We start from the raw sequence: 23,771 nt of genomic DNA, 5'->3' as shown, positions 1-23,771 counted from the left end.
GGTGGGGGTATTGCACAATCCCTGCACCCCTATAGAGCTTCTCCTGCTTTCTTCACAAGAAAACTGGAACAATCTTCTCTGACCATGCAGATTGAAATATCTGCTGTAGGCTTAATACTGTGTGCATGCAATTTAACGCCTTATAATGCAAAACCACACATTTCGGTGGAAAGCACTCATGTATTATCTTCACGCAGGGTGGAAAAACTAAACTGGCATTTAAGTTCAGCAGCAGAGAAATATTGACGAGTTGTCTTCATTATGCTGATGGCTCCTCCAGGAACTCAATATGTGTGGATGCCTGTGTTTATTTTTCTAAAAAAAAAAGGACTTATTTATCGGGACTAAAACAGCTGATTAAAGCTTGAATTTTTAACATCCTCTGCATAATATTTTCCAGAGAAAGCTTTGAAAATGTAACATTTGCCTTCATCATCCATTCATCCATGCCTAAATGTCAAGGCAAACTTTCCTTCTTGGACAGCTAGTTTAAAAACCACCTCTCTGACCTTTCCCTCTTTTACTCCTCAAACTGCTGTTTCCTCATGCCAGACATATGGCTGCCCTTCGGACCGCTGTTTACCACCCATTTCTCACACTGACAGCCTCACTGTGCACCAGCCTCTGTAGCCCCAATCACCCTGTTTCACTTTCTAGACTCTCATTCAGGGGGGTGGGGAGAAACGAGGTGCCTCTTTCCTTTTCTGGTCAGAGTGGTTTATGCATGGCACGGCAGGGCAACAGGCTGATACCAACACAGAGACCAACACAGGCTGTCAAAACGAGTTAGGAAACAGAAAGTTCCATTGTGAAAGAAACAGGGCAGCACTCGGCCTCTCACGCCGCTCTCTCTGAAGAGCTACAGACAGCTGAGATTTGACTTGAACTTGGCCCACATGTCATGTTTAACTTGTTTGAATTGTGTCTGTGTGTGTGTGTGTGTGCAAGAGGTGTGTGTGTGTGTGTGTCTGAGTGAGTGGTTGCATGTGGTGGAAGTGGTGGAGTGGTGTAAGTCACGGTGGTTCTGGACTTTCCCGGCCCCTGCGTGTCCCTTGGGAGGCCCCTGTGTTCATGGGAAAGTCACAGCTCCATTTCAAAGAAGGCATTTCTCTGGGGGCCGCACGGACAGACGAGCACGGGGCACCCCGGTGCCAAACACTGCAGGGGCAGTTACCAGCCGTGCTCGGAGGAATGCTATTTTGCTGTCAGCGACTGTCTGAAACTCACAAAGATTTATGATGCAACTGCCAAGGCTTGAAAAGTGATCACGCTTTGATGACAGTTGGAATTATTAATCCTCTTTTAGGCTTTGTGTCTAAATAGACCATGCAATGACTGTCCTGCATGCTCAACATATGGGTTTATTGATGTGAAAGTGAGTGACAGAGTTGAAAACTTACATATGACAGTCCTATTTTCAACGTTTGATTTAATTTTCATGTTTTGCTAACATACTTTCTGCTTCAATGTCCATCCAGGGATAAGGACTACCATTTGAGGACTTACAAATCAGTGGTGATGGCCAACAAGCTGATAGACTGGCTTATAGCACAGGTAAGCCCTAAATGTGAGCAAATGGTATCATACATCAACTTTTTGTCAGGCATGTCATTAAGACATTATGTTTAATAGATATTCTGTTTCTAAATTGTCCACCACAAAATATGATTCAATATTTCATTCCAACAATGACAAAATAAGCTCTGTTTTGCAGATGTTGAGGCATATAACTTGAAACATCAATTGCATTCTTATATATGTATTTTTGAGGTTCACTTTAAATGTGCCACAGAGGAAAGAAACTGAGATAACAAAGCATTACTTGCCGTCAGACTCGAGGACCGCAGCAGAGCCCAAAGGAAACAAAAACGGAAAGCAGAATTGATCTGGCAGCTGAGCTTTATTAACTCTGACAGGAAGCTTTGAGGTTGACAGATTGATAGTCCTGTTCAGGATGACAACAAAGAAATGAAATGTGTATGGCCACCACCACAGAATCAATGGCAGACATCACGTGTGTGCATATAAGCATACACGTGTGTATGTGTGTGTGTGTGTGTGTGTGTGTGTGTGTGTGTGTGTGTGTGTGTGTGTGTGTGTGTGTGTGTGTGTGTGTGTGTGTGTGTGTGTGTGTGTGTGTGTGTGTGTGTGTGTGTGTGTGTGTGTGTGTGTGTGTGTGTGTGTGTGTGTGTGTGTGTGTGTGTGTGTGTGGTATATTCCATATGAATGAGTTTGACACAAGCCTGTAGAATCAGGACTTCAAAAGCTGTCACACTCTGCTGTCTAGACATGATTTTGGCCTTGTTTAAGAAGGAGGGTAGAGTTGCTCTGCAGGCCTCAGGGCTTTTTGACACAGGGACAAGCGGAGGGTGTAAGTCGACATTTTTTCAGAGCACATGTCCTTTGTTCTGTCCGTCTTTGTACTGCGTTTACTTGCATCTTCTTTGGATTACCCCCCTTGTCTAGTTCAATGTATGCACTCTTTATGCTTAAATCCTCTTTTCTTCGCATCTCATCTTTTTCTTCATGTCGTCATGTGCAGGGGGACTGCAGAACGAGGGAGGAAGCATTGATCTTGGGGGTGGAGCTGTGCGACAATGGCTTCATGCATCACGGTACGGCACTGACTTTTTCAGCCAAGCAAACAAAGTTAAGATCCTGTTGTTAACCAACAGTGGAGTCCTCTCCATCACTGTCCAAATGAGACTTAAATGCCTTAAGGAGTGCCTGACATTAAGCATCCTGTTTTAGAACACAAATACACTTGTGTTTTTTCCATTTCTACTCATAATTCCCTCCACACACTACAGGAAAAGAACATTTTTCCACTGCAGTAAATTAATTGGTATCTGTTTATGTGTTGGTGGTAAGGGCTATGAATGAATTCATGCGTACTGTCATTAGATTGATGCATACTTGTGTGCATAAGACTTATGTAACCAAGGGTTCATGCATGGTTTCCTTTAACTATGAGAACCTGGCCCAAAAACACATCGATATTTGTCAGCTTAAAGTGCAAAATGGTAAGTAGCCATGGTTACAGCTTGTTTATGTGCGCTAGTTTTTAACTCTGCGCTTCCCACGTGCCAAAATCCACATCATACTCACTACAGTATGAGTCACAGTTTGTCTCCACTAACCTCTGTGATGTAACTTCACCAAACTGCCCACAGTTCAAGCCTCACACTACAAATTGCCAGCCCCTTTTATGGACCATAACAGTCTCAGCCATCAAAGTTGCTTTCACTTCCACCGCCGTCAGGGTAATTTCACCGTTTATACAGTAAATGATTTGGTCTGACAATTCAGCTATTAAAACTGTTTGTGCTATGTCTGATCTTGAGGGCAATGAAGTGAGAAAATGTTAAAAGGAAACTGTTATTTCCCTCAGGGCTATCTTTTAAGTTCAAAACTGAAATGTAAAAAGGCTTTATGTTGCCATGGAGTCGGGGTTCATTCAAAATGATATCTGTGAACAAAAGTGGGACTCCACTTTTTCTCCTCTTTTTTTGTTGGCATTCTCCATTTGGCAGGTGACTAATAACTTCTTAACTGTATGTAAAATGTGTGCATCCAATTGTATGCCTACAAAGCACCAGATGAATCTGATGCTCTGATTATAAAGAATGGTACATCTTCTATACATCATGGCGCTAGGACATGCTTGAAGTTCATCAGTTTTTTAGAAGAAGACCTTAGAGTTGTTTTTGCAGCCCATTAACCACATATCATGTGTAGTTTATATTGCATGCATTTTCAACCTTTTCAAGCATTCAATGGTTTCCATTGATTTCTCAAGTCTTTATTACCATTGTCAAACTTACTCAATAGTTTGGAGCTATTGCAGTGAATTCTTTCCAAATGTAACCGCTCTCTAAAATGTATCGTCAGGAGAAACATAAAATGACCCTCAAAGAAATACTTCAAACTTCATTGCCACTTTGATGGATTGCACAAATAAATAAAGTCTGTTTTAAAACTTTTAAAGAAAATAAAAATGTCACAAAAATATTATTTTTTCATGGGGTAGAGTTTTCAATCTCACTGGTATGAAACTTGAAGTCTTTCTTTGCATGACTATGATTTTCTCAGAAGGTTTCATTGCTTGTTTCATGTTTCTCCTCCATCAGTGTTGGAAAAAAGTGAATTCAGAGACGAGCCTTTGCTGTTTCGTTTCTTTGCGGATGAGGAGATGGAGGGTTCCAACACCAAACACAAACCGATGAAGCACGACCTGAAAATAGTCGAGAACGTCATCTCCAAGTCCCTCCTGGTGAGAGCTCACTTACACTCAGTACTCCTTAGAACTCCTCCTCTCTCGGGGAGCTATGACCTCGCTAGCGTGCAGCTACAGCTCAGAACAAACCAAAGTCACAGTAAATCATTATGAAGCGTACAGCTGTGAGAAGGAAAAATCACAACACTGCAAAAGTCGGTTTTATACATCAGTAAGCATTCTTTTTAGGAGGAGTGAGCAAATACCACCAGCTTTGCTATCTGTCTGTCTGCACTATCTTTATCTGGTGTGTGTGTGTGTTTGTGCTGGGTGAAAATGTGCTGGTCTGCTTGTTTGGGATTTTGTTGATGGGAGACATGTCGTGTTTTTTCAGATAAGGCCCAATGATGGTGGCTATGGCTTTACCCTGGAAGAGAGAAACAGAGTCCCCATCATCAAATCTGTGGAGAAGGGCTCCCCAGCTGAGGTAAGAATAGACATACAGTACATTTGTACAACATGTATGCATTGTTTCTTTGAAGCAATCCATACAAAGAGGAAAGGAAATCACTTTCAGCAGAGTTGGGTTAAACCATATTAGATGATGCGTCACTACAAATATGGCTGCTTCCCCCACATTTACCTTAATGTGAGCACCTATCATGCAAGTTTCCTTTATCTCTGTCAATCTACTCGGTTCAACACGTGGCGTGGATTTATCCACTGTACTGTGGAAAGTAAATTCACGTAATTGCTGTTGTAATAAATTGGGGACAGAAATCCAAGGTTGATTTTGGCTTTACAGTTTTCAGACCGTGAGTCTTTCTGCGCTATTGAACTTTGTTATAAAGAAGTTTCAGCATAGAATTGACCACTTCCAAGCAGATAAACCACAGCCTGCAGAAGCCATGTGTTGTTCTGTGGTTGTGGTTCAATAGTCAGTCAAAGAAAATAAAAAATCTCCAAGTGTTTGTTCCCCAAACTGGACCTGCTTTATGATAATGAGCACTGATGTTAAGGCATTTTTGACCACAAATACAGCCCATTAATTGACGCCATATTTTGAGGTCTCCTTTGGTGTTTTTGCTTTGATCTGATAGATGGAAATTGCATGGAGCTGTTTGAAAGCAAATGTGATCAATCTGAGCACACGACCCATAATTCCCTCCAGCCCTGAAGTAGCTCTGAATGTGTCTGAACGATCTGGATTGCATAAAGACGAGCAAAGATAAAAGTTGTTGTACCATACTGTCTTCTATAACTTGGGACGTGTATGCCTTTCCTTGTGATATATATAGAAACCCTGAGGCTATATTGATGTTTTTATGTCAAACACAGTTTACCTCAAGCTAAAAAACAGCAAGACTTCATTGTGATTCTTCAAACCCGCTGCTCCACTCCATCATGCACTTCCATCATCTCCTCTTTTCTTTTTGTATTTTGTGTTTTCTGCTGTAAGATGGCTGGCTTGGAGGTGGGTAAGAAGTTGTTTGCTATCAATGGAGACCTGGTGTTCCTCAGGCCTTTCTCTGAAGTTGAAGTTCTCCTCAGGCAGTGTTTCAGCAGCAAGGGACCCCTCAGGGTGCTGGTTAGCACCAAGCCAAGAGAGTAAGGCAGAATTTCAGTACTATTCAAAACTATATTGTCTAAAGCTGTCTTGCATCAGATTGACTCTTTTCCTTCCTCTTGCCTTCAGGACGGTGAAGATCCCAGACTCAGCTGAGGGGTTGGGTTTCCAGATTCGAGGATTTGGTCCGTCTGTGGTCCATGCTGTTGGTAGAGGTAAGGAACTTAAGCTTATCAGAAAAAGTCCTCCTAACAACTCTCTGTTATTGTGTCCCAGCTGGCAAACAGCTGCCACACCAGTTATCGAGTTCATGTGCGACTCAGGCAATTTTTTCTGCTCATTCTTTCCATGTGTCTCCATTGGCTGATTAATGCTGCTTCTGAAGGTGGGAATTAGCTGGTAATCTTTTCAAATCAGAATCGGAATTGTTTTCCTATTGCCAAGTAGGCTCACATACATAAGGAACTTGTCATGATGTTATCGAGGCATAATGGTATACACATGCACTCCTGAACATTTCTAGAAAGTGAAATCTTCCTGAGTTGCTCTTGAGCAAATATTCCGTACAGTTGCAGGTTTAGCTTTCGGAAAGGAAGGGTGTGTGGTTTCTCAAGAGATAAGATACAACATAAAAGTGACACAGCGGGAATTAGTGTCATGTTTAAAACACATCAAAGATAGCAGACTCCAACATGGTGTCGACAAACGTAATTGGATGTATTAGATTTTAGATATAAACGCCATCACCCTGCCCACTCGCTTGCGATACATTTTCCTTAAAATTGAGTGATTTAGTAAGGGGCTTACAGGAAAAGATTCCTGGGAAAAAAAATCCTGATAAACTTGGTGTGATAATTCAAGGTTTGCAATCACAGATGCAGCCCACCTCGAAAATTACAGGAGAGCATGTGTGAAAGGGGCTGCACAAATCTGAATAGGTAGGTAATAGGTGAAAAAAAAAATAGCAAAGTGAACAGCAGTGCTCATACTGCAGAGAAACCTAAATAGAATTCAAATATATACTATATGTAGCACTGTGATGTAAAAAGGCTGCAATTTATGTCTTTGGTGTATCCCAATTACTGCAGCGTACCTAAAGATTCGGCCTGTGTTTGATGGAGAAGCACTCAGCATTTTTCAGTCCTGAGTCGTTTTCTCCTAACACAGCATGTGTAGTGGCACAGCTATCAGAGCTGGCACAAGATAGGGTCCTATCCGAAAACAATCCGTGGCCTTGTCTGGCTGTTCTCAGGGGAATTGGATCTTGTTTTCTTCCTTAAGCAATCTAAGTGAGATAGCAGGGGAGAAGTGTGTGTGTGTGTGTGTGTGTGTGTGTGTTGTGTGTGTGTGTGTGTGTGTGTGTGGTGTGGTTGCCTGGGAACCCTGCTGTGTGTTTTAAGTAGATGCTCTGATCCCCCTGACACAAAGCTGATGATGTAGAAGGTGTGTAATCCCTCTGATTGTCATAACAGCTGCTCTCTCCGGGTGTCTGAAGTCACCACTCGCAGGTTATACCAATTAGAGGCAGAGAACCCGAGAAGGAGCGTCACATGAGAGACGTTTAATAGATAGACTCACCGTGAAAGACATTTCAGGTGGCGATACATGCTATCTTTATGATGACCTCCTCCCTGCTTTACGTCACATCTCAATAATAACTTTGCCTTCATTTTGTGGTTTGGTACTAATTTTACTCTGGCTAGCGTGTCCTGAAACAGGCTTCTCTCTCGGCCTGGCTCTAGCATCCCTGTCCTCTTTCTAACATGTCTCATAAGACTCTCCTTTTTTTTTTTTTTTTTTTTTTTTTTTTTTACCCTTTTCTCTTTTCAGGTGTGAGTATGAATTAATTAACATAGTTTTTAAAAAGTGGGCATTGGAAGAAAAAAAAGTAAATATGTGATGATTTGATGAAATTAAAATACTTCAGTGTAAGTAGATGGAAAGTGCTTAAACTTATTGGAAGGTGGCAGTTAATGCAAATGCTTTAAGACCTGTTATAAAAGAGCTGAGAGGGTGAGAAATCCTCAGGTTCTCTGGAAGTATGTTCTGCAGTGGTGGAGTGTAGACACTAAAAGCTGATTCACCCTGCGTGGTTCTGATCCTGGAAACCTGTCCCAGAGGACCTGAGGAGTCTGGATGCCTCTTAATGAACTATCAGGTCTGATGTATTTTGTAGGGCAGTAGAGCATCATTGTTATGAGGGTTTTGTTCTTTGAGCCCTTAACCTTTCATTAGGGCCCAAGTATCTTGTGTGTGTTTGAAATTCTCTGTCTTGTGCCACATCTGTTAGTGTCCTTGAAATCCAAACTGCCTCTATCATAACAGCCTGTTTGACTGTTCTTTTCATTCAGTAGACCTGTCTATTGATACACTGTATTACAAAGATAGCAAAAGCTGTACAGAATCGCCAGCTGAATAATTCCACTCTTAAATACTTGGAGGAATCCAGATTCTGTGTTTTGCAATGTGAGGAATGCAATCTGCGAAAACAAATGGGAAGGATATTTTGTCTGCCATGCGCTTCCCTCTGATAGCTGTAAACCTTGAAGTTCTCTTATGGTCTGAATCACATCCCTCTGAGAGGCCCTCGTCTACCCCCAGATAAACAACTTCCCATCTCTCTGCGCTCTCTCTCACACTCCTCCAGTGCTGCCAAAACAGGAAACGAAGTTGTTAATACATAGATGAAGATGGAATGTTGTTTAACCCCTTTTTGAGCTACAGGATGTGATCGTTTTTTTATTTAGGTAGTGCTGGTTGTTCCACAGTTATTCACCTGGGTAAGAATTTTCAGAAGTTGTTGCCCTTGACGCCTCTCCTTACTTTTTTTGCCTGACTCTGTCTCACGCCAGGCACAGTGGCAGCCATCGCCGGTCTCCACCCGGGCCAGTGCATCATCAAGGTGAACGGCATCAATGTGAGCAAGGAGAGCCATGCCAGCGTCATCGCTCATGTCACCGCATGCAGGAAGTACAGACGGCCCACACAGGTGAGGCAGGAGAAGAAATAAAATCAATGAATTATAGGAGACACCAAACGTTGCACTGCAGTTTGAATGACTTTCATTCTAGGGGGGAAGAAACGAGGAAAAGAAAGTGGGGGAATTTTTTTTTTTTGATAATTAGAAAAAGTTCCCTGACAGCATTCTTTTCTGCAATTATGTTGATTTGGTCGCACTTTCATTTCCCATCCTTCCCATTGAATTATATGTGAAATGGTTGGAAAGTTATGTAAGAAGAGAAGTGTGGGATATTACGGAAAACTAAGTGGCCAATCAGAAACGAAACAAGGACTAGTTTACTGTGTGAGAAAAAACAAAAACAGACCTCCAAGCTCCCATTTAACTTCATTCTTCTCTCTTTCTTTTCTTTCTTTTTTTCTGACTCCTTCTTTCATTCTCTTTGGTCATTACTCAGAAATAATACTTGTATTGGCTCCTCCAGCTGACCTCTGGCTCACTGCATTGAGCCTGCTGTGGGAGACTGGAAGGCTGCGGGGAGAGGTGGGAAAGGATCTGGGGGTTGGTGAGATCCCTGGAGGAAAGGAGGGAGGGAGGGATGGAGGAAAAAGTTGGAAGAGAAAGGGTAGAGTGGTCGCCAACAGATTATAGTACAGGGGGAGAAGGCAAGCTCAGTCCACCTGTTGTTGTGTTTGTGTGAAAGTAGAAACCCAAAAGTGTGTTTCAGTGTAGTGTTGCGCTATGACTGAGACCTGTAGGGAGTTGAGGCTTAATGAAGCACTTCAAGGTTCCAACACTACTGGAGGATCTGGTTTATATCAAGTGTGGACATAGAGGAACCGCCCTCTCTGTCTCTTTATGTGTGTGAGCAGTGTGTGTGCGGTGGTACACGAGAAGACCACAGACCAGTAGGCAGACCCAGCATGTAGCCTTGGCAGAAAACCCACTGTGGGCTGGGGTGTGGAGAGGAGAGAACAGACCCAGACGGATACACACTCCACACAAAAACACACAGACACATATACACAGGCAGGGCTGTGTTGCACGCTGAAGTGAGTTGATGAGATTGGCATGGGTTAGCGTGTGCGGTCGCACCAAGCACCATGTTCCCATATGTTTGTGAAGGCTTTTCACTGCTTTCCTATGCCAAACCAACTGTGACACTGTACTCCGTATCTGGGCAGAATCAGCTAAACATGCTGCATTGTACCAAAACACACACACACACACGCACGCACGCACACACACACACACACACACACACACACACACACACACACACACACACACACACACACAAAAACCAGAGCTCTGTGCTGTGTTCAGTTTATTTATTTAGGGGACACCTGTTGAGAGTGATGTCATGACTGACTGATTTAGGTTGACGGTTGTGTGTCACTGTAAGTGTTCTAGTTAATTTATCGTGCAATTTATAAATGCAAAAAGTCAATAAAGTATCAGTGTAGCCAAAAAAAAAAAAAAAAACGTTGCTAAAAAAAACCTCTATTTCATAAGGCGGGTGTGTATGAGACAAATTTGTCTATCAACATTTTCAGGTAAACTTCCACACTTTGCAAGTTAGTCAGTGTGCAGGAGTTTATTTGAAAGTAATAAAGTTGACTATAGAAATATACAATTATTTCTCATGTACTTCATAATGCAAGATTGTTATTCATAAAACTTCTAAATGATCTCGTTTATTTTTTATCTTATGCAGCAAGATACGATTAATTGGGTGTACAACAACAGTGAAAGCGCCCAGGAGGACAACCAGAAATCCAACCAGAAACAATCCACGGAGGAGAATGGAGACGGTTTTGAGTGTAAAGTAGAAGGTGACCACACACACACACACACACACACATTCAAACATGCAAATGAGAATTACTCATCTGGGGGGGGGGGGGGGGGAAATTCTACTCGAGGTGTCTCTGGATGTGACCCAGGCTTGTTCGCGGGAACATGCACACGTCAGCTTCCCCAGTTAGCTCAGAACTGGCTCATCTGGACTGTGTTAGTCTGCGAAAATCTGCCCCCTCTGGCTCATCAAGTGTTAATTCTCCCCGAAAATTTATGGATCCCAATGAGAAAGTAAAACAGGAAAGCTATTGCCTTCCTAGCAAACAGCCCGGGAGCAGGATTTATTGCTCTATTAAGTCATGGAGTTAGTGTAGGGTTGGTTAACGTAATACCCTTTGAATTGCTTGTCATTTCTTTGGGGTGATGGAGGGGAGCCATATGTGGAGGGTGTTCCCCTGAAATGAGCTGCAGATTTGTTGGTCTGAGGCCTCCTACAAAGCAGAGCGTTTGATGATGAAAACACTTTTTGTGTTGAACATGAAGATTATTTGTGTTGATCACAGAACATGATCGCTTAATAACTTTTGCATGTGTGCAGCACATATTTAACTGAGATCTGTTCCCCTGCTGTCTCTTTGGTTTCTTGTCTTTCTACAATCACAGAGGTAATGGACAAATTCAACACGATAGCAATCATAGACGGGAAGAAGGACCACGTGAGTCTTACAGTAGACAACGTCCACCTGGAGTACGGAGTGATGTACGAGTACGACAGCACAGCTGGTATCAAGTGTCACGTGCTTGAAAAGATGGTTGAACCCAAAGGATTCTTCAGCCTTACAGCTAAGGTATTCTTTCAGTGAGATGATTCTAGGGCTTTTACGACATGCTCTTCTATCTAAACAATACGTGATTATTGCTCTTATCCCAATAAAACTGATATTATTATAATCAAAACATTACAGCTCCTTTCTCATTCACAAACACATAGTGATGTTACCGTAAAGCTGGGACCCAGTGAGCTCCAACTGTGATTTCAATGTTGACGGTTGGTTGAAAATGGGAAGTAACTTTAGCCATATTTAGCTAAGAAGCTCAGAATCCACACATTACCTTTAGTATAATGTAACACCATCCAACAATGATTTTAAAGAGTAACCTCTAGCTGGCCAACGGCTAGCTGGCTAGGTTTTGATACGTTAGGAAATATTTGACTTCCTAGATATTAGTAATGTTAGCTACTAGCTAGCTACTGGTGATGTTAGCTAGGAATTGGCTAAATTGTTATATTAGCTGTTGTCAAATGGTAGCTAATGTAATGTATCAAATGTGTTGTTTTACCCTAAATATGGCCCAGTGTCCCTTTAGTCACTCTATCTACAGTCTTTTTTGGCGTGGTTTGCTAAAGTACAAAATTGAAACAAATTTGAGCTTTCTGTTCGGAGCATGAAATTGGAGGTGAATGGGCACATTGTGAATATGGAGAATGTTGGGTCAATTTTCTTTTCTTTCTTTTTTTCCACCAGGGATAATGATACCCACAAAGATTCTGGACACTTTACAAAACGCGGGAGTGTCGATATAGGCTCAAACTAATTTCCTTGTTTATTTACCGTCTGAAGAACATCCAGAAATATCAGTGTTTTTGTTTAGACTCTAATAATACGCTTGCTGTTTTCCATTCTTAGTGAGGGGGTTTATTACCCTTTAAGTGTTGAACAGCACTGTTGGTGTTCATCATCTCAGAACAACAACGTTTTGCATGATTACAAAGAACGATAAAAATGGAAACAAACCACTACAGTACCTCCCTTGGTCATCCTTTTCATTATTTATTTTTGCTGTTTAGACTGAAATGAAGTCCTAGGAGAATATTCACTCATATTTCAAATGAGCTTTGTCATGGCTTTCTCCATCAAGTGGGAAATGTTGTATTAATCACCCAGTGAAATGATTTGGATACTTAAGTGCATACTGTTCCAGCCGTCAGCTCTCCTGCTGTGTAGATTGGGAGTCTTGAGGCTAGTTAAAAGTGACAGCTTTATTTCAGTCATGTTAGTTCCCAGCTGTGTTAAGTGCAGGCTTTTTACATCTCTGCGGCGAGAGAGAATGATCATTACTGATTTAAGATACACAGAAGAAAGACGATTCACTCAGACACTGTTGCACACATGCTGGCTTGGAAAATAAAATGATGTTTGGCAACATTTTTCTGCTGTATACCATAATGAGCAACATCTCTCGTCATGGTAAATTAGCAGAGATCAAAAGTTGGATTCTTGTCTGAAACTGATCTAGATTTACAGCTCTTGAGTTGAAACCCATTGACACGCACAAAAATAAAAGTTGCCATATCCCCTCCGATGATAAGTAGTTTCCCATTCCTCAAAAGTGAAAGTAATTTTAGTATTATTATAAACATCTGCCCCAGCAGTCCTTGATATCCTCTGAGATCTGTGTGATGTTGAATTTTAATATCACTAAGTCTCTTCCTGCGATTACATTTCCTCCACCGGGCACCTCATTAAAACAGCTCACAGATGTGTGTCTCTCTTCCTCTTCATATCTAATATCTGATCTGGAAAGTCTGAGTCTACATACGTACAGCATATGTACCCCAATCTGGCTGCATCTCCATGGATTTATGAGTAGCACACATGGATGCTGAAGTTATCCAAGTGAAGCTGCTCATGAAATGCTGTAGAGGAATCGGCCCTCCAGCTGAATTTTATGTTGAATTTGAAAGATAAACAGCTCGGTCACTCATTTACATCCCATTAGTTGTTCCAGAAGGGCTTTTAGAGGCATCTGTGTATCAGTTAATCATCTCTGCCCCTTGGTTTGCCCTCTCTCTCTCTCTCTCTCTTACCAGATCCTGGAGGCACTGGCGCGAAATGATGACACGCTGGTGCAGATGTGCAGCAGGTTGAGTTTCAGCTGTGATGTCATCCCAGAGGAGCTGCAGATTCGCTTCAGCGCCATGTGTGGTGAGAGGGTGGAGCACATCAACCGCCGTATCACCAACTACAGGAAGGTAACTGTCCTGCAATCAGAGTTGGGGCACAGTTAATCAAAAATGTAGCAAAGACATTAACTTTGACATCAGTTTGACAGTTAAATCTGTTCAAAACACATTATATTAAAGACATGTATGTAAAAACATGTATTATCAGAAAACAGAAAAAACATGAGCTTTTGGAAATGTCAATAGATTGGAGACACATTAGCCCCTCTTTTCGTAAGTCTCTGCAAAAAGAATCAAAAAATGTACACACCAACTCTTATTATAAGGCTCATTCATAATAAATTATGAACTAGGCTGTGTTAAAGAAGTTGAAAATCTATCAACCTCCTTCAGTTCCAGACTTTTGCAGTGGAGTTAACAGTGGAGTTGCTTTGTGGGTATTTTGCATTTTGAATATCACAGTTTTTTTTGTGAATTGCAGCTTGAGACAGGGATTTCTCTGACAAGTGAAGCTTAATTCTTGCTGTTATCAGCAGCAGTAACCCATACTTTTTGAATTTGCCCCTGACTGTGATTGAAATAAATCAGCTGTACTAATACACTTGTAGACCTAAAGTGAGGAATAGTTTAAAAAAAAAGGACTGAAACACATAGATTTTCCTTAATGAATGTCTCCTGTTTTATCGCTGCAACAGCATCAACATGTCAGCTGGCTCTAAACAATAGCCACAGGAAACAAATGAAACACAAGTGTCAGTGTGTGAAGGCTGTTGTGCTAAAATGTAATCAGCTCTCATTGACCTGCAAGTGGAGAAGAAATATTTAGCCAACATGTCCGTCATTAACCTTCAAACTTGTCATTGAGTTTGTGAATATGTGTGCAATATGCAGTGTAATCCAGCGCTCTGTTTATAATTAGCTCACAGCTGGTTGTTGACAGAGCCAAAGCGTTTTCATCACTTCTCGTTCACATCTGTAAGCATGTGTCTATAGGCCAAACATCCCGATGTGTGCAAGTGTGCGTGAGACGGGAAATAGGAAAAGATCTGACTCGACATGAGAGCGGGGCCTTGGATTAATTACCAGTCACTTATAAATAGCCCTGCACAGCCACAGCCGGGACGTTTGTTGTGTAAGATCCCCCTCCTGCACTGGAGCATTCCTTTCACACAGACCCCTAGAGAGGACGGAGGGGGCGAGTGAGAGAGGAGGGATGAAAGAGGGAGCGCAAAGTCAGAAAGAGGAAGAGAGAGGAGGGATGAAAGAGGGAGCACAAAGTCAGAGAGAGAGAGCGGAGCGGTGAAAGAGGGAAGAAAGGGACAGAAAGAAAGATCAGAGAGAGGTATAAGGAGAGATGTTAACCTGAGGCCTGGAAAAAGGAAAACTCTAGAGACAGACAAGACGGTCCCAAGAGAAGGTCAGCTCGCGGTCCATCTGGAGAAAATCATCTCGCTTGGAGCAGCAACTTCATACACTCTAAGATAACCAGGGAGTCATGTTTAGTTTCACATCCTTACTTATCGTATACATTATGCTGTTCTGGACAGTCCAAGTTGCTAAAAAAACACATATCTGATAGATAATGAAGCATCTTCTGGGTTTTTATTTAAGACAGGATATGAGCTCTGTGATGAAGAGTTCAAGGAAAATGCAAGCACATTTTGCATTTACAAAGTGTGATGGTGATATTCTGCATTAGCCCCACTGGATCCGAGCAGTCCCTCAGACTTCCTGTGCATTGTGTTTAAACACAGAGATGCTATCTTGTAGCACCGGAAGTTTTTTGTGTACAAAAGGGCCGGGTGGAGGTGGTTCCATAGAAGATGCACAGTATTAGGCTGCCGAGGAGGATACTTGCACTTGTTTGAAAGCGGTATAAAGGAGCAGAGAATCTTTGTTTCAGTAATGTCATTGTCAGTGGAAAGTGTTTTTTTTTATCAATTTTAAAAATAAAGCCACAATTCCTCTGCAAAGCAATCAAAACATGAACTGTCATTCTAGAGTTGAGCTGCTGTACACCAGTTAAATTAAGTTCATATCAATTTCAGAAACATATGCTAACATTGGCGTCTGGAGTTCTTCACATTTGTGAACAGTGACGATGCTGTGTGTCTGTATTGTGTCTTCAGATCAGGTTAAACATTACAGCTGCTGCATGAAAAACGGAGGAGGAATGAAGAAAAATATTTGTATCGAGTGTTGAAACTTTTGTTCTCGCGCCAGCTGTTAAAATGTGACATTGAACGAAGCATGAAGTTTACAAATTGTTGTGCAGACCAGACACACATCAGCTGTATCATTTAAACTTCTGAAACCTGCCTGCTGTACATTCCTATCCCCTACGTTTGATTACTATTGATTGAGCCCACTAGCCAATAAGATCATAGAATGGCATTCCTTGCAGTAAATGCCTTTATAGTGCAGGAGATCTACCAATATTGCTTGAACATGTCACCCCTCTTTGCCTTTTGAACACCTGTGTGTCTTTTTGTTTCTACTCTTTCATAGTTTGCTCGGGTGTTGAAGAACAGAGCGTGGCCCACCTTTAAGCAGGCCAAGGCAAAGGTGTCCCCCCTCCACAGCAGCGACTTTTGCCCTACAAACTGCCATATCAACGTGATGGAGGTGTCCTACCCGAAGACCACCACCTGTCTAGGAAGTGCCTTTGGTGTGCAGTTGGACAGCAGGAAGAACACGTTGGAGAAGGGAGGACGCAGAGATGCAGAACAGGGTAAGTCGAAAGGAGAAGAAGAAGAAAAATAAAGACGCCTTTTCATCAGAATCCGCAGACTTTTTACTCATGTTTTTTTTTTTTTTTTTTCTCAGGTAAACTAAACCCTATGGTTAATGTCCAGCACACTATCACCACCATGGCAGCCCCGTCAGGTCACAGCCTGGGCAGGACTGAGGGTCACGGCCTTCGCTTCCTGCTAAGAGAAGAAGACCTGCTCACCTTAGATGCCTACCAGAAACTTCTCTACAAACTCACCACGGTTGTCAAGGAGATGGAGACGCATGGGGCCCATATTCACGAGTGAGTGGCTACATACCTACAGAAGGAAAAAAAAACATCTGTACCTGTGCAGTTAGAGACTCAAGTGATGTTGTTTCTAATGGAGAAAGTTTTTCTCCCGTTGATTCTATTTGACTCGACTGAAAATGTATTTTGAAACCAGATTGCCTCATTTAACAAGCTGTAACTTTGAGCCGCCTGTTTGGTCAATGTGTTGCATCTGGCACTGGCTAGGCATAGCCTTGTGGTCATTAGTCTTGCACCTGTGTGTGTGTGTGTGTGTGTGTGTGTGTGTGTGTGTGTGTGTGTGTGGGTGTGTGTGTGTGTGTGTGTGTGTGTGTATGTTTGTGTGTGTGTGTGAAGTGGGCCGTTCCAAAACAGAAACTTCAAGTCAGCTTTCTCTTCCATATGTCTGGACAATTTGTGCACAAAGGTATGCAAATGTGTCATTTAAGCGCTGGATTTTTAAACCAGATATGGTGTAGGCGAATGTTAGTGTGTGTGTGTGTGTCTGTTTGATCAATGTTTCTTGGTCGGCCACTCTATCTCAATCTATCTTTGGTTCATTGTTTGGAGGCACACGAGGACAGAGAAAGGAAGTGGGAAACTCTGCTCTGGCTCTACCTCCTCCACCCCCAAACAGGAAAAACAAACTCAATGAGTGTGAGTGAGAGGGCGTGACATTAGGCCAGGTGCCCTCTGGAAATACCATTGATCAACAATGGACCACTGATACATGCATGCACAGTTAACAGAAACACACTTACCTTCATTTTTCAATAATCAAAGAACCTCTTTATACAGAAGCTGTTCTCACGCACTCGTTAGAAGTATGTGTTATTACGAACGTTTAGATAATAGTTCTATAATTAGAAGTCTTCTCAGCTAAGGCAGCAACATTCAGAGAAGGAAATAAAAAGTCTCCAGATGGAGCTGTGCTGTCCCCTGACCAAGCAGTGCTAATAATGAGTCAAGTTCACAACGGGCGTCTTAATGGCCGTGTCTGGACAAATTTTGTCATGCTGCTATCGCTGCCAATTAGCGCAGCCGTTTCCATGCATGTTCCAATGGTCAGAGACACGGCTAGTGCGGCAATAATGACCATTACAATTCCCTATCTGTTTAAAGCCACACACACACACACTCATTGCAAACTAGAGCTTGGAGCTTGTTGAGAGAGAGTGACTGTATGGGTGGCAGGGGAGGGCTAATATGTGTTTTGTTTCTAATATTTGCACCCTGTCTGCATCTTCATAATTGGATTTGGTTGCATATTAACCTGTTTACTGGCTCGCAGAGGGTCACTAGTGCTCGATTTGTGCATACACACCCTCTCTTTTTTCACTGTCTCTCTGTGCTGTCACATTTCCTTTATGTCTTGCTCTCTACATGCCCGTCTGCACACATTGACATGCTGACAATTCTCACTCTCTTTGTTTTTTTTCCCCCTCTTTTTTTGGCGTGACTTATTTTGACAGCACAACTTTATAATGGTGTAGTAATGAACTGAAGTTGCCATATTTACGAGAGCCCTTTTGTGCATTATGTCAAACTCAACCGCCTCTGTTCCCAACACTAATCTAAGACAGGAATTTTACAGTGCATGCATTGAAGATAAGGCACGTCCTTTAGTCATTTAGGGGAAGAAAACAAGCAGAGATGTGCGATGATGTTATATCATTTCTTGGCAAAATTTTCAGGAATCCATTTAGTTGACGGGGTCACAGACGAGGGGTCACAGCTGTGTGTGGACGTGCCGTGCGGCTTGCTTTATAACTCCTCCCTTCCTAGATCAAATAATTACCCACTTCCCTGCTCCATTTTCCCTATCCTCTGCCCATCATAAATACTCTCCCAATTGGCAGCGGCTTGAGCTATAGGGTTCTCTGACTTATTTACCTTGGTGCATATTAAAGCATGCAAATGCCCTATCACAAACCAGCTTGTTGTTTACCTTTGTAATGCAGATGCTCTTATACAAGTGTTTGATGTGTGATGATTTAATTTGTCAGAGTTGGACAAAGAGCTTCCTGTGAGAGATTAAGAGATCTTTCTAATTGCCAGAAATAAGCAGCGGCGTACTTCGGGGCCATCTTCTCGCCTCTTTTTTTCCCCCCCCCTCTCTTTCTCTCCCCTTCTCTGTCCCACTCTTTGTTATTCTTTTTTTTGTGCCCCCCAAAGGCCCCAAACTGTGCTCACTTCTTTACTAACCAATAGCCAATCACAGAGCCTGGAGAGCTTCTCCATGGCGATGGAATGCCACTCGGCTTCGGAGGGGCATTGTGGTGGCTCCTGGAGTGGTCCATTATGAGGGCATCTCTGTGGCCTGTGAATGGGTAGAAAGGGGGTCAACGGAGAGAGAGAGAGAGAGAGAGAGAGAGAGAGAGAGAGGAATAGGGGTGAAAAGAGGTGTTTCAAATCATCAAGAGGCAAAACAATCCGAGAGGCATTTGGGTAGCATGAGGAAGACAGGTTGTTTGTTTCAACCAGCTAAGGAAATGTACTTAAGGCTGGAGTTATGACACAATGGAAAATTGAAAGCGGGCACATATTGAAATTAGGCTGACATGCAAATAAACATTGCGTGTCAAAGTGAGATAAAACATTTTTTTTTTTTTTTAAAGTCAGAGCCCAGCACTTTTTGGAATATGGCTCTAAATGCCACCATGTGTTGCTGCAACTGTAAAAATATCCCTGCTGGCCTCTTCCTGCTCTTCTGATATCAGTCTAATACAACCCAGATAAGAGAAGGGGGGGGGGGGTCGATCTCTGCAGCATATTGACACAGCTGTACTGAGCTACATGTTTGAACCTATTAATACGGTGTGGATCCCCAACCTTCCGAAGCTGCGGAGCGGAAGCAGCGCACACACAGGTCGGGCTTTTGTTTGGCTCGCTCAGTCAGCTGTTATAAATTCCATGTGTACAGTGTTCAATGTGTTACAGTGCTGGGCTCCTTGTACGAGCTTCCTAGTCTGATCAAAGGACTTGCTTTATCCTGCTTTGTTAAGAAGTGCTAGTTTTGGATACATTTCAGAGCTGTTTTAAGTAATCTCCCCCCCCACACTCTCCCTGTTTTCCTCCATCAGCCTTTTATCGTCCATCACCCACCCTCCAGCGTCAGAGGCGAGGACCCCAGAGAGCTACATATCAGCAGAGAGCGAGGGGGAGAAGGGGGAGCGCAACGGGAAGAAAGTGTGCTTTAACGTGGCAGGTGACGAGCAGGAGGACTCAGGGCACGACACAATCAGCAACAGAGACTCTTACAGGTAAAAACACAACGGCAATCCAAAAGAGAGATACTACCAGAAAGGTTTTCAAGAGCTCAAACCGTTTAAAAAACTTTTGTAAAAATTCAATATGATCAATCTTTATTAAAATCAAAAATTTGGTAGCCTAGCTTGCAATATAAAATAGTATTGTTCAAAGTGTTGAAAAGACTGACACAATATTAAATACATTCTGTTTTCTTCTTCTTAAAATATCTATTCTATTCTAACATTTACCTCCCTGTTTCTTCTCAGTGACTGCAACAGCAACAGAAACTCCATCGCCTCCTTCACCAGTATCTGCAGCAGCCACTGCAGCTCTTACGTTCACAGCGATGAGATGGACTCAGGTACATAAATTCAGCATAGCATCCTGGGTAAATTCTCCAGCACACCATAGTTCACTTCATGAAGAAATATCCCATGTCCACACTTAGTACTCTGTGACTATGTGATAAGTTCCTATCTGAGTGCAATAATTGCTATCCCTCATCGACCACAATGTTTTGAAAAAAAAAAAAAAGCTCCCTAAGTGACTGTATTAGGGATCAAAATCTATCAGTTTGAGGATACCTTATAGAGGGTGATAACGAAAAAGGCTGAAGTAGAATCTGATTGACTCTGACAGGTGTTTGGCTCCAATTCTCAGCTGGATTTGTCATCAACATCTTTCACAGCTGTCTATCCTGTCATATATCCTGTCCTCCCTCACTCTGGATATGTCGCTCACTCACAGTCACAGCTTTACGCGCATGTGCAGATACATGTGTTAGTGTTGCCTCTTTCTTTATCCTAAATATTAACAACTCTATATTAGAAATACAAAAAAAAAAAGAGTCTGGATTCGCTGTCATGTGTGCAGTAAGACAACAAAGTGTTTCATAAGTTCAGAAAATGACTATCAATGACAAAGTTGTTACCAAACCTCTGCAGGAGATGAGATGCCCTCCAGCGTGTGGCTGTCGCATGATAAGCAGAAGAAACTCCACAGCTTTCTGGAACATCTGTTTAGCCAGGTAGGTCATCTGCACAGAAGTGATTGGTGTTAGTGGAGAAGCACAAGAAACTCATTTCGAATTGTCTTAGAATATAAGAGACGATTTTCTCCACGATCATTTTCTCCAGTATCTCCAGCAGAAAACAGTCTTTTTGATCTCCCATGTTTGGTTTTGTTCTCTTCTAATCCTTGTTATAGATCGCAAGTGGCTCTGATTTGATTGGTCAATAAACCAAAAACAAGATTAGTCCTCATTATTGGAGTATGAACACAAAAAGATTAGGCTATAATGTATCATGGGCAACAAAATGTTGGTGTTTTTTTTTTATTTGGACCTTTTATTTGAGAGCAAGATTTTTAATTTTTAAAATTTTGCTCAGGGAAAGAGAGTCGCGACATCCTTAAATTGACCCTTGACCTTTCTGACACCTTTAAAGCAAAGGTTGACCATATCCGATTACAAATATACCCTCTAGCTACACGTACACCAACTCAAACATTCATGGTCCACCCACAAGCAGTTTTACAAGGATGTCTCCATCTGCAGTGGAAACACTTTGCTGCCGGTGCACTTTTGAGCTGCTTCCTGCCCTGTGTTTTATTGTGGAGCCGTTTCCCCAGCTTTGTTTACATACTGCATAGCAAATTGTGTTCCTTGGGACTCTGTGGAATTGTGCATGTGAGTGTGTGTATGTGTGTTGAAGGGAGGGCGAGAGAAGCAGGTGTTGGTTATATTTGGGCAGCATTTTTTTTTTTTGCTTCCCTCCACATACTTTTGATCTGGGCTCAGAGGGGAACTGTATCATCTCACTGCATCCGGCTTGACCCTTGTTCTTTCTTCAGGTTGACTCCATCAGCAGCATGCTGAGGGGAGCAGTGGTGGCTCGGGCCTTTGAGCAGACCAAGGGCTTCACACCTGGGAGAGGATTACAAGGTAAAACACCGGGAATGTGATACGGTTCTGCCTCTCTCAGCATCCCTTTTCACCTCTTATTACACAGTGCAAGAAGGAAAGAAAGACAGACGAGGAAAAAAATGAAGCGAGAGAGAAAATAAGCTACAAAGAAAGATATTTTAGACTCATAGTAGAAAAAAAACATCTAATTTTCTTCTGATCACTGTACGGAATGTTTTTTTTTCTGCTTCCTGGGCCTTGCTGGGCTGCACAGTGGGCCTGATAGACGAAAGATAATGTTGTAGAAACTCTGACTCTCGACCGACAGTGAAAGAAAACAGAGCACATGCTGAGCTGCCTGCGCACATGGGCTGTAACTTCCTGTTGTGTTAAAAGTGCGTGCGGGCAGATGTGATGAGAATGTGTTGTAGCAGGATTCCTGATATTTTCTCTTCTAGTCATCTCTTTTTTTTTTACCCCCTAATTTATCCCTCTGCTTTCCACTCACTTCATACTGTAGTGTTGAAACAGCACCTCTCAGTTGCATACTCATCTCCACTCTGCAGTTATTACAGTGCTACTTACCACTGGAAAATGTGACCCTGACACAGCTCTTGTGCTTGTGTTTCTTTTGGATAATTTGCTTCTAACTATGTTTTTCTGCCACCTGACCTCATCTCGGCCTCTTCTATTTACCGCAAGGTCTATTGCAACATTTGATCTCACATGAAAATGTAAGAATGTTGCTAAAAAGGGCTGAATTTAACCTCATCATTTCCCACAGTCTGCAACTATTCACCAGCTTACGGTTAATCCTTTCATGACTCATTTAGAAGATAAGATAGAAGAAAGGGATTTTGATAAGTGCTACAATCAGGGTGCCAAAACAAAAACTGTATACTTTTGTATGATCCCTCTGGTTTGTTTTGTACTTTAAAGGATTTATTTTCTACCATTGGATGTGGCTTTAGAGGCTCTAAATGGCAGATTACCAAGTTATTCTGCATATTTGATGAGATACACTACCAAACATCTTGACCCATTTGGCTCACAGCCTCCCCCCCCCCCATCTCAAGCTGTTTTCAAGTGAGCGCAGATATGCTTGAACTGAAAATATGTCTGCTTGAGTATGTGTGTGTGTGTGTGTGTGTGTGTGTGTGTGTGTGTGTATCTATGTGTGTGTGTTTGTATGCTCAAATGCCCTCAGGAGAGATGTGAAGGCCTTGATCAGCGCTGATCCATCTCCACTTCAGTAATGCGTGTGGTTGATAACAGAGCAAATAGGATTATCTAACAAGTGGAGCATTCCTGCATCTGATCTCTCTCTCTCTCTCTCTCTCGGTGGCCCTCACACACACACAAACACACACTCCAAACCCTCCATGAAGCCTCTTTTAAACAGCCAGCCCTCTATCACAGATCTCTTCGTTTTGTCTCCAAAGTAAACTTTGTAACAAGCCTTTCTGTCTACTTTAAAAAAAGAGGTTTACATCAGTCTGATAGACTTTTACACTCCGGTTTTGCAGCAGCTGCAGAGACGAGGAAGATTAGACTGTAGGTGGTCTGACAATGCAGGCATGCAGGATACACTCATCAAACAGGAGGTTCTTGGTCTGTCTGACCGACAGGATTTTTAAATTCAAAATGGAAGAAAATGAAAAACTATTTGAAGAGAGATGAATGAAAAATGAGTAAAATGGAAATGCAATTAGTTTTTCTGAGATGGAGTGACAAAAGGAGAGCAGATGCAGATCATGTAAGAATTGATTGCCATCTGTTATTTGTCTGATGTTGTTTTTTTTTACTGAAATGGTTTGTTGACTGATAAAGCCCTCTCTTAAATGAGTGAGTTGTATTTTCAAAATGCTTCTAAAGGTGCTGGAACGGACATTTTATGTGGCCAATAAACATCCATGAATAGAGAATGAGTAGACACCCAGGGGAGAAGAGGGGAGGGGAGGGGAGAGGACAAAAAGAGAATCATAAAGATGAATGTAAATGCATCAAACAAACAGACATTCCTTTTTTTTTGCTCTGTATTAAATAATACAAAAGCTGGACGAAGGCAATTTGCTGTATGAATCCCTTTT

General features: G+C 42.2%; 1 protein-coding gene across 1 annotated transcript in view; it reads left to right on the top strand.

Annotated features, from left to right (window-relative positions):
- prex2 (phosphatidylinositol-3,4,5-trisphosphate-dependent Rac exchange factor 2) overlaps positions 1-23,771 on the top strand; it is a 106,446-nt gene that overhangs the window by 36,918 nt on the left and 45,757 nt on the right. Inside the window, exons 14-29 of the mRNA XM_061064592.1 lie at positions 1,479-1,554; positions 2,543-2,615; positions 4,131-4,273; positions 4,611-4,703; positions 5,676-5,824; positions 5,913-5,998; positions 8,636-8,772; positions 10,460-10,577; positions 11,206-11,390; positions 13,415-13,576; positions 16,016-16,238; positions 16,334-16,541; positions 19,610-19,789; positions 20,045-20,139; positions 20,723-20,805; positions 21,630-21,720. Coding sequence (XP_060920575.1) covers positions 1,479-1,554; positions 2,543-2,615; positions 4,131-4,273; positions 4,611-4,703; positions 5,676-5,824; positions 5,913-5,998; positions 8,636-8,772; positions 10,460-10,577; positions 11,206-11,390; positions 13,415-13,576; positions 16,016-16,238; positions 16,334-16,541; positions 19,610-19,789; positions 20,045-20,139; positions 20,723-20,805; positions 21,630-21,720 — 2,102 coding nt within the window. The remainder of the gene's footprint in view (positions 1-1,478; positions 1,555-2,542; positions 2,616-4,130; positions 4,274-4,610; positions 4,704-5,675; positions 5,825-5,912; positions 5,999-8,635; positions 8,773-10,459; positions 10,578-11,205; positions 11,391-13,414; positions 13,577-16,015; positions 16,239-16,333; positions 16,542-19,609; positions 19,790-20,044; positions 20,140-20,722; positions 20,806-21,629; positions 21,721-23,771) is intronic.

The sequence above is a fragment of the Labrus mixtus genome, chromosome 19 (assembly GCF_963584025.1).
Source record: "Labrus mixtus chromosome 19, fLabMix1.1, whole genome shotgun sequence".
NCBI lineage: Eukaryota > Metazoa > Chordata > Actinopteri > Labriformes > Labridae > Labrus > Labrus mixtus.
The sequence above is the reverse complement of the archived record's forward strand: the minus strand, read 5'-3'. Positions and strand labels throughout refer to the sequence as shown.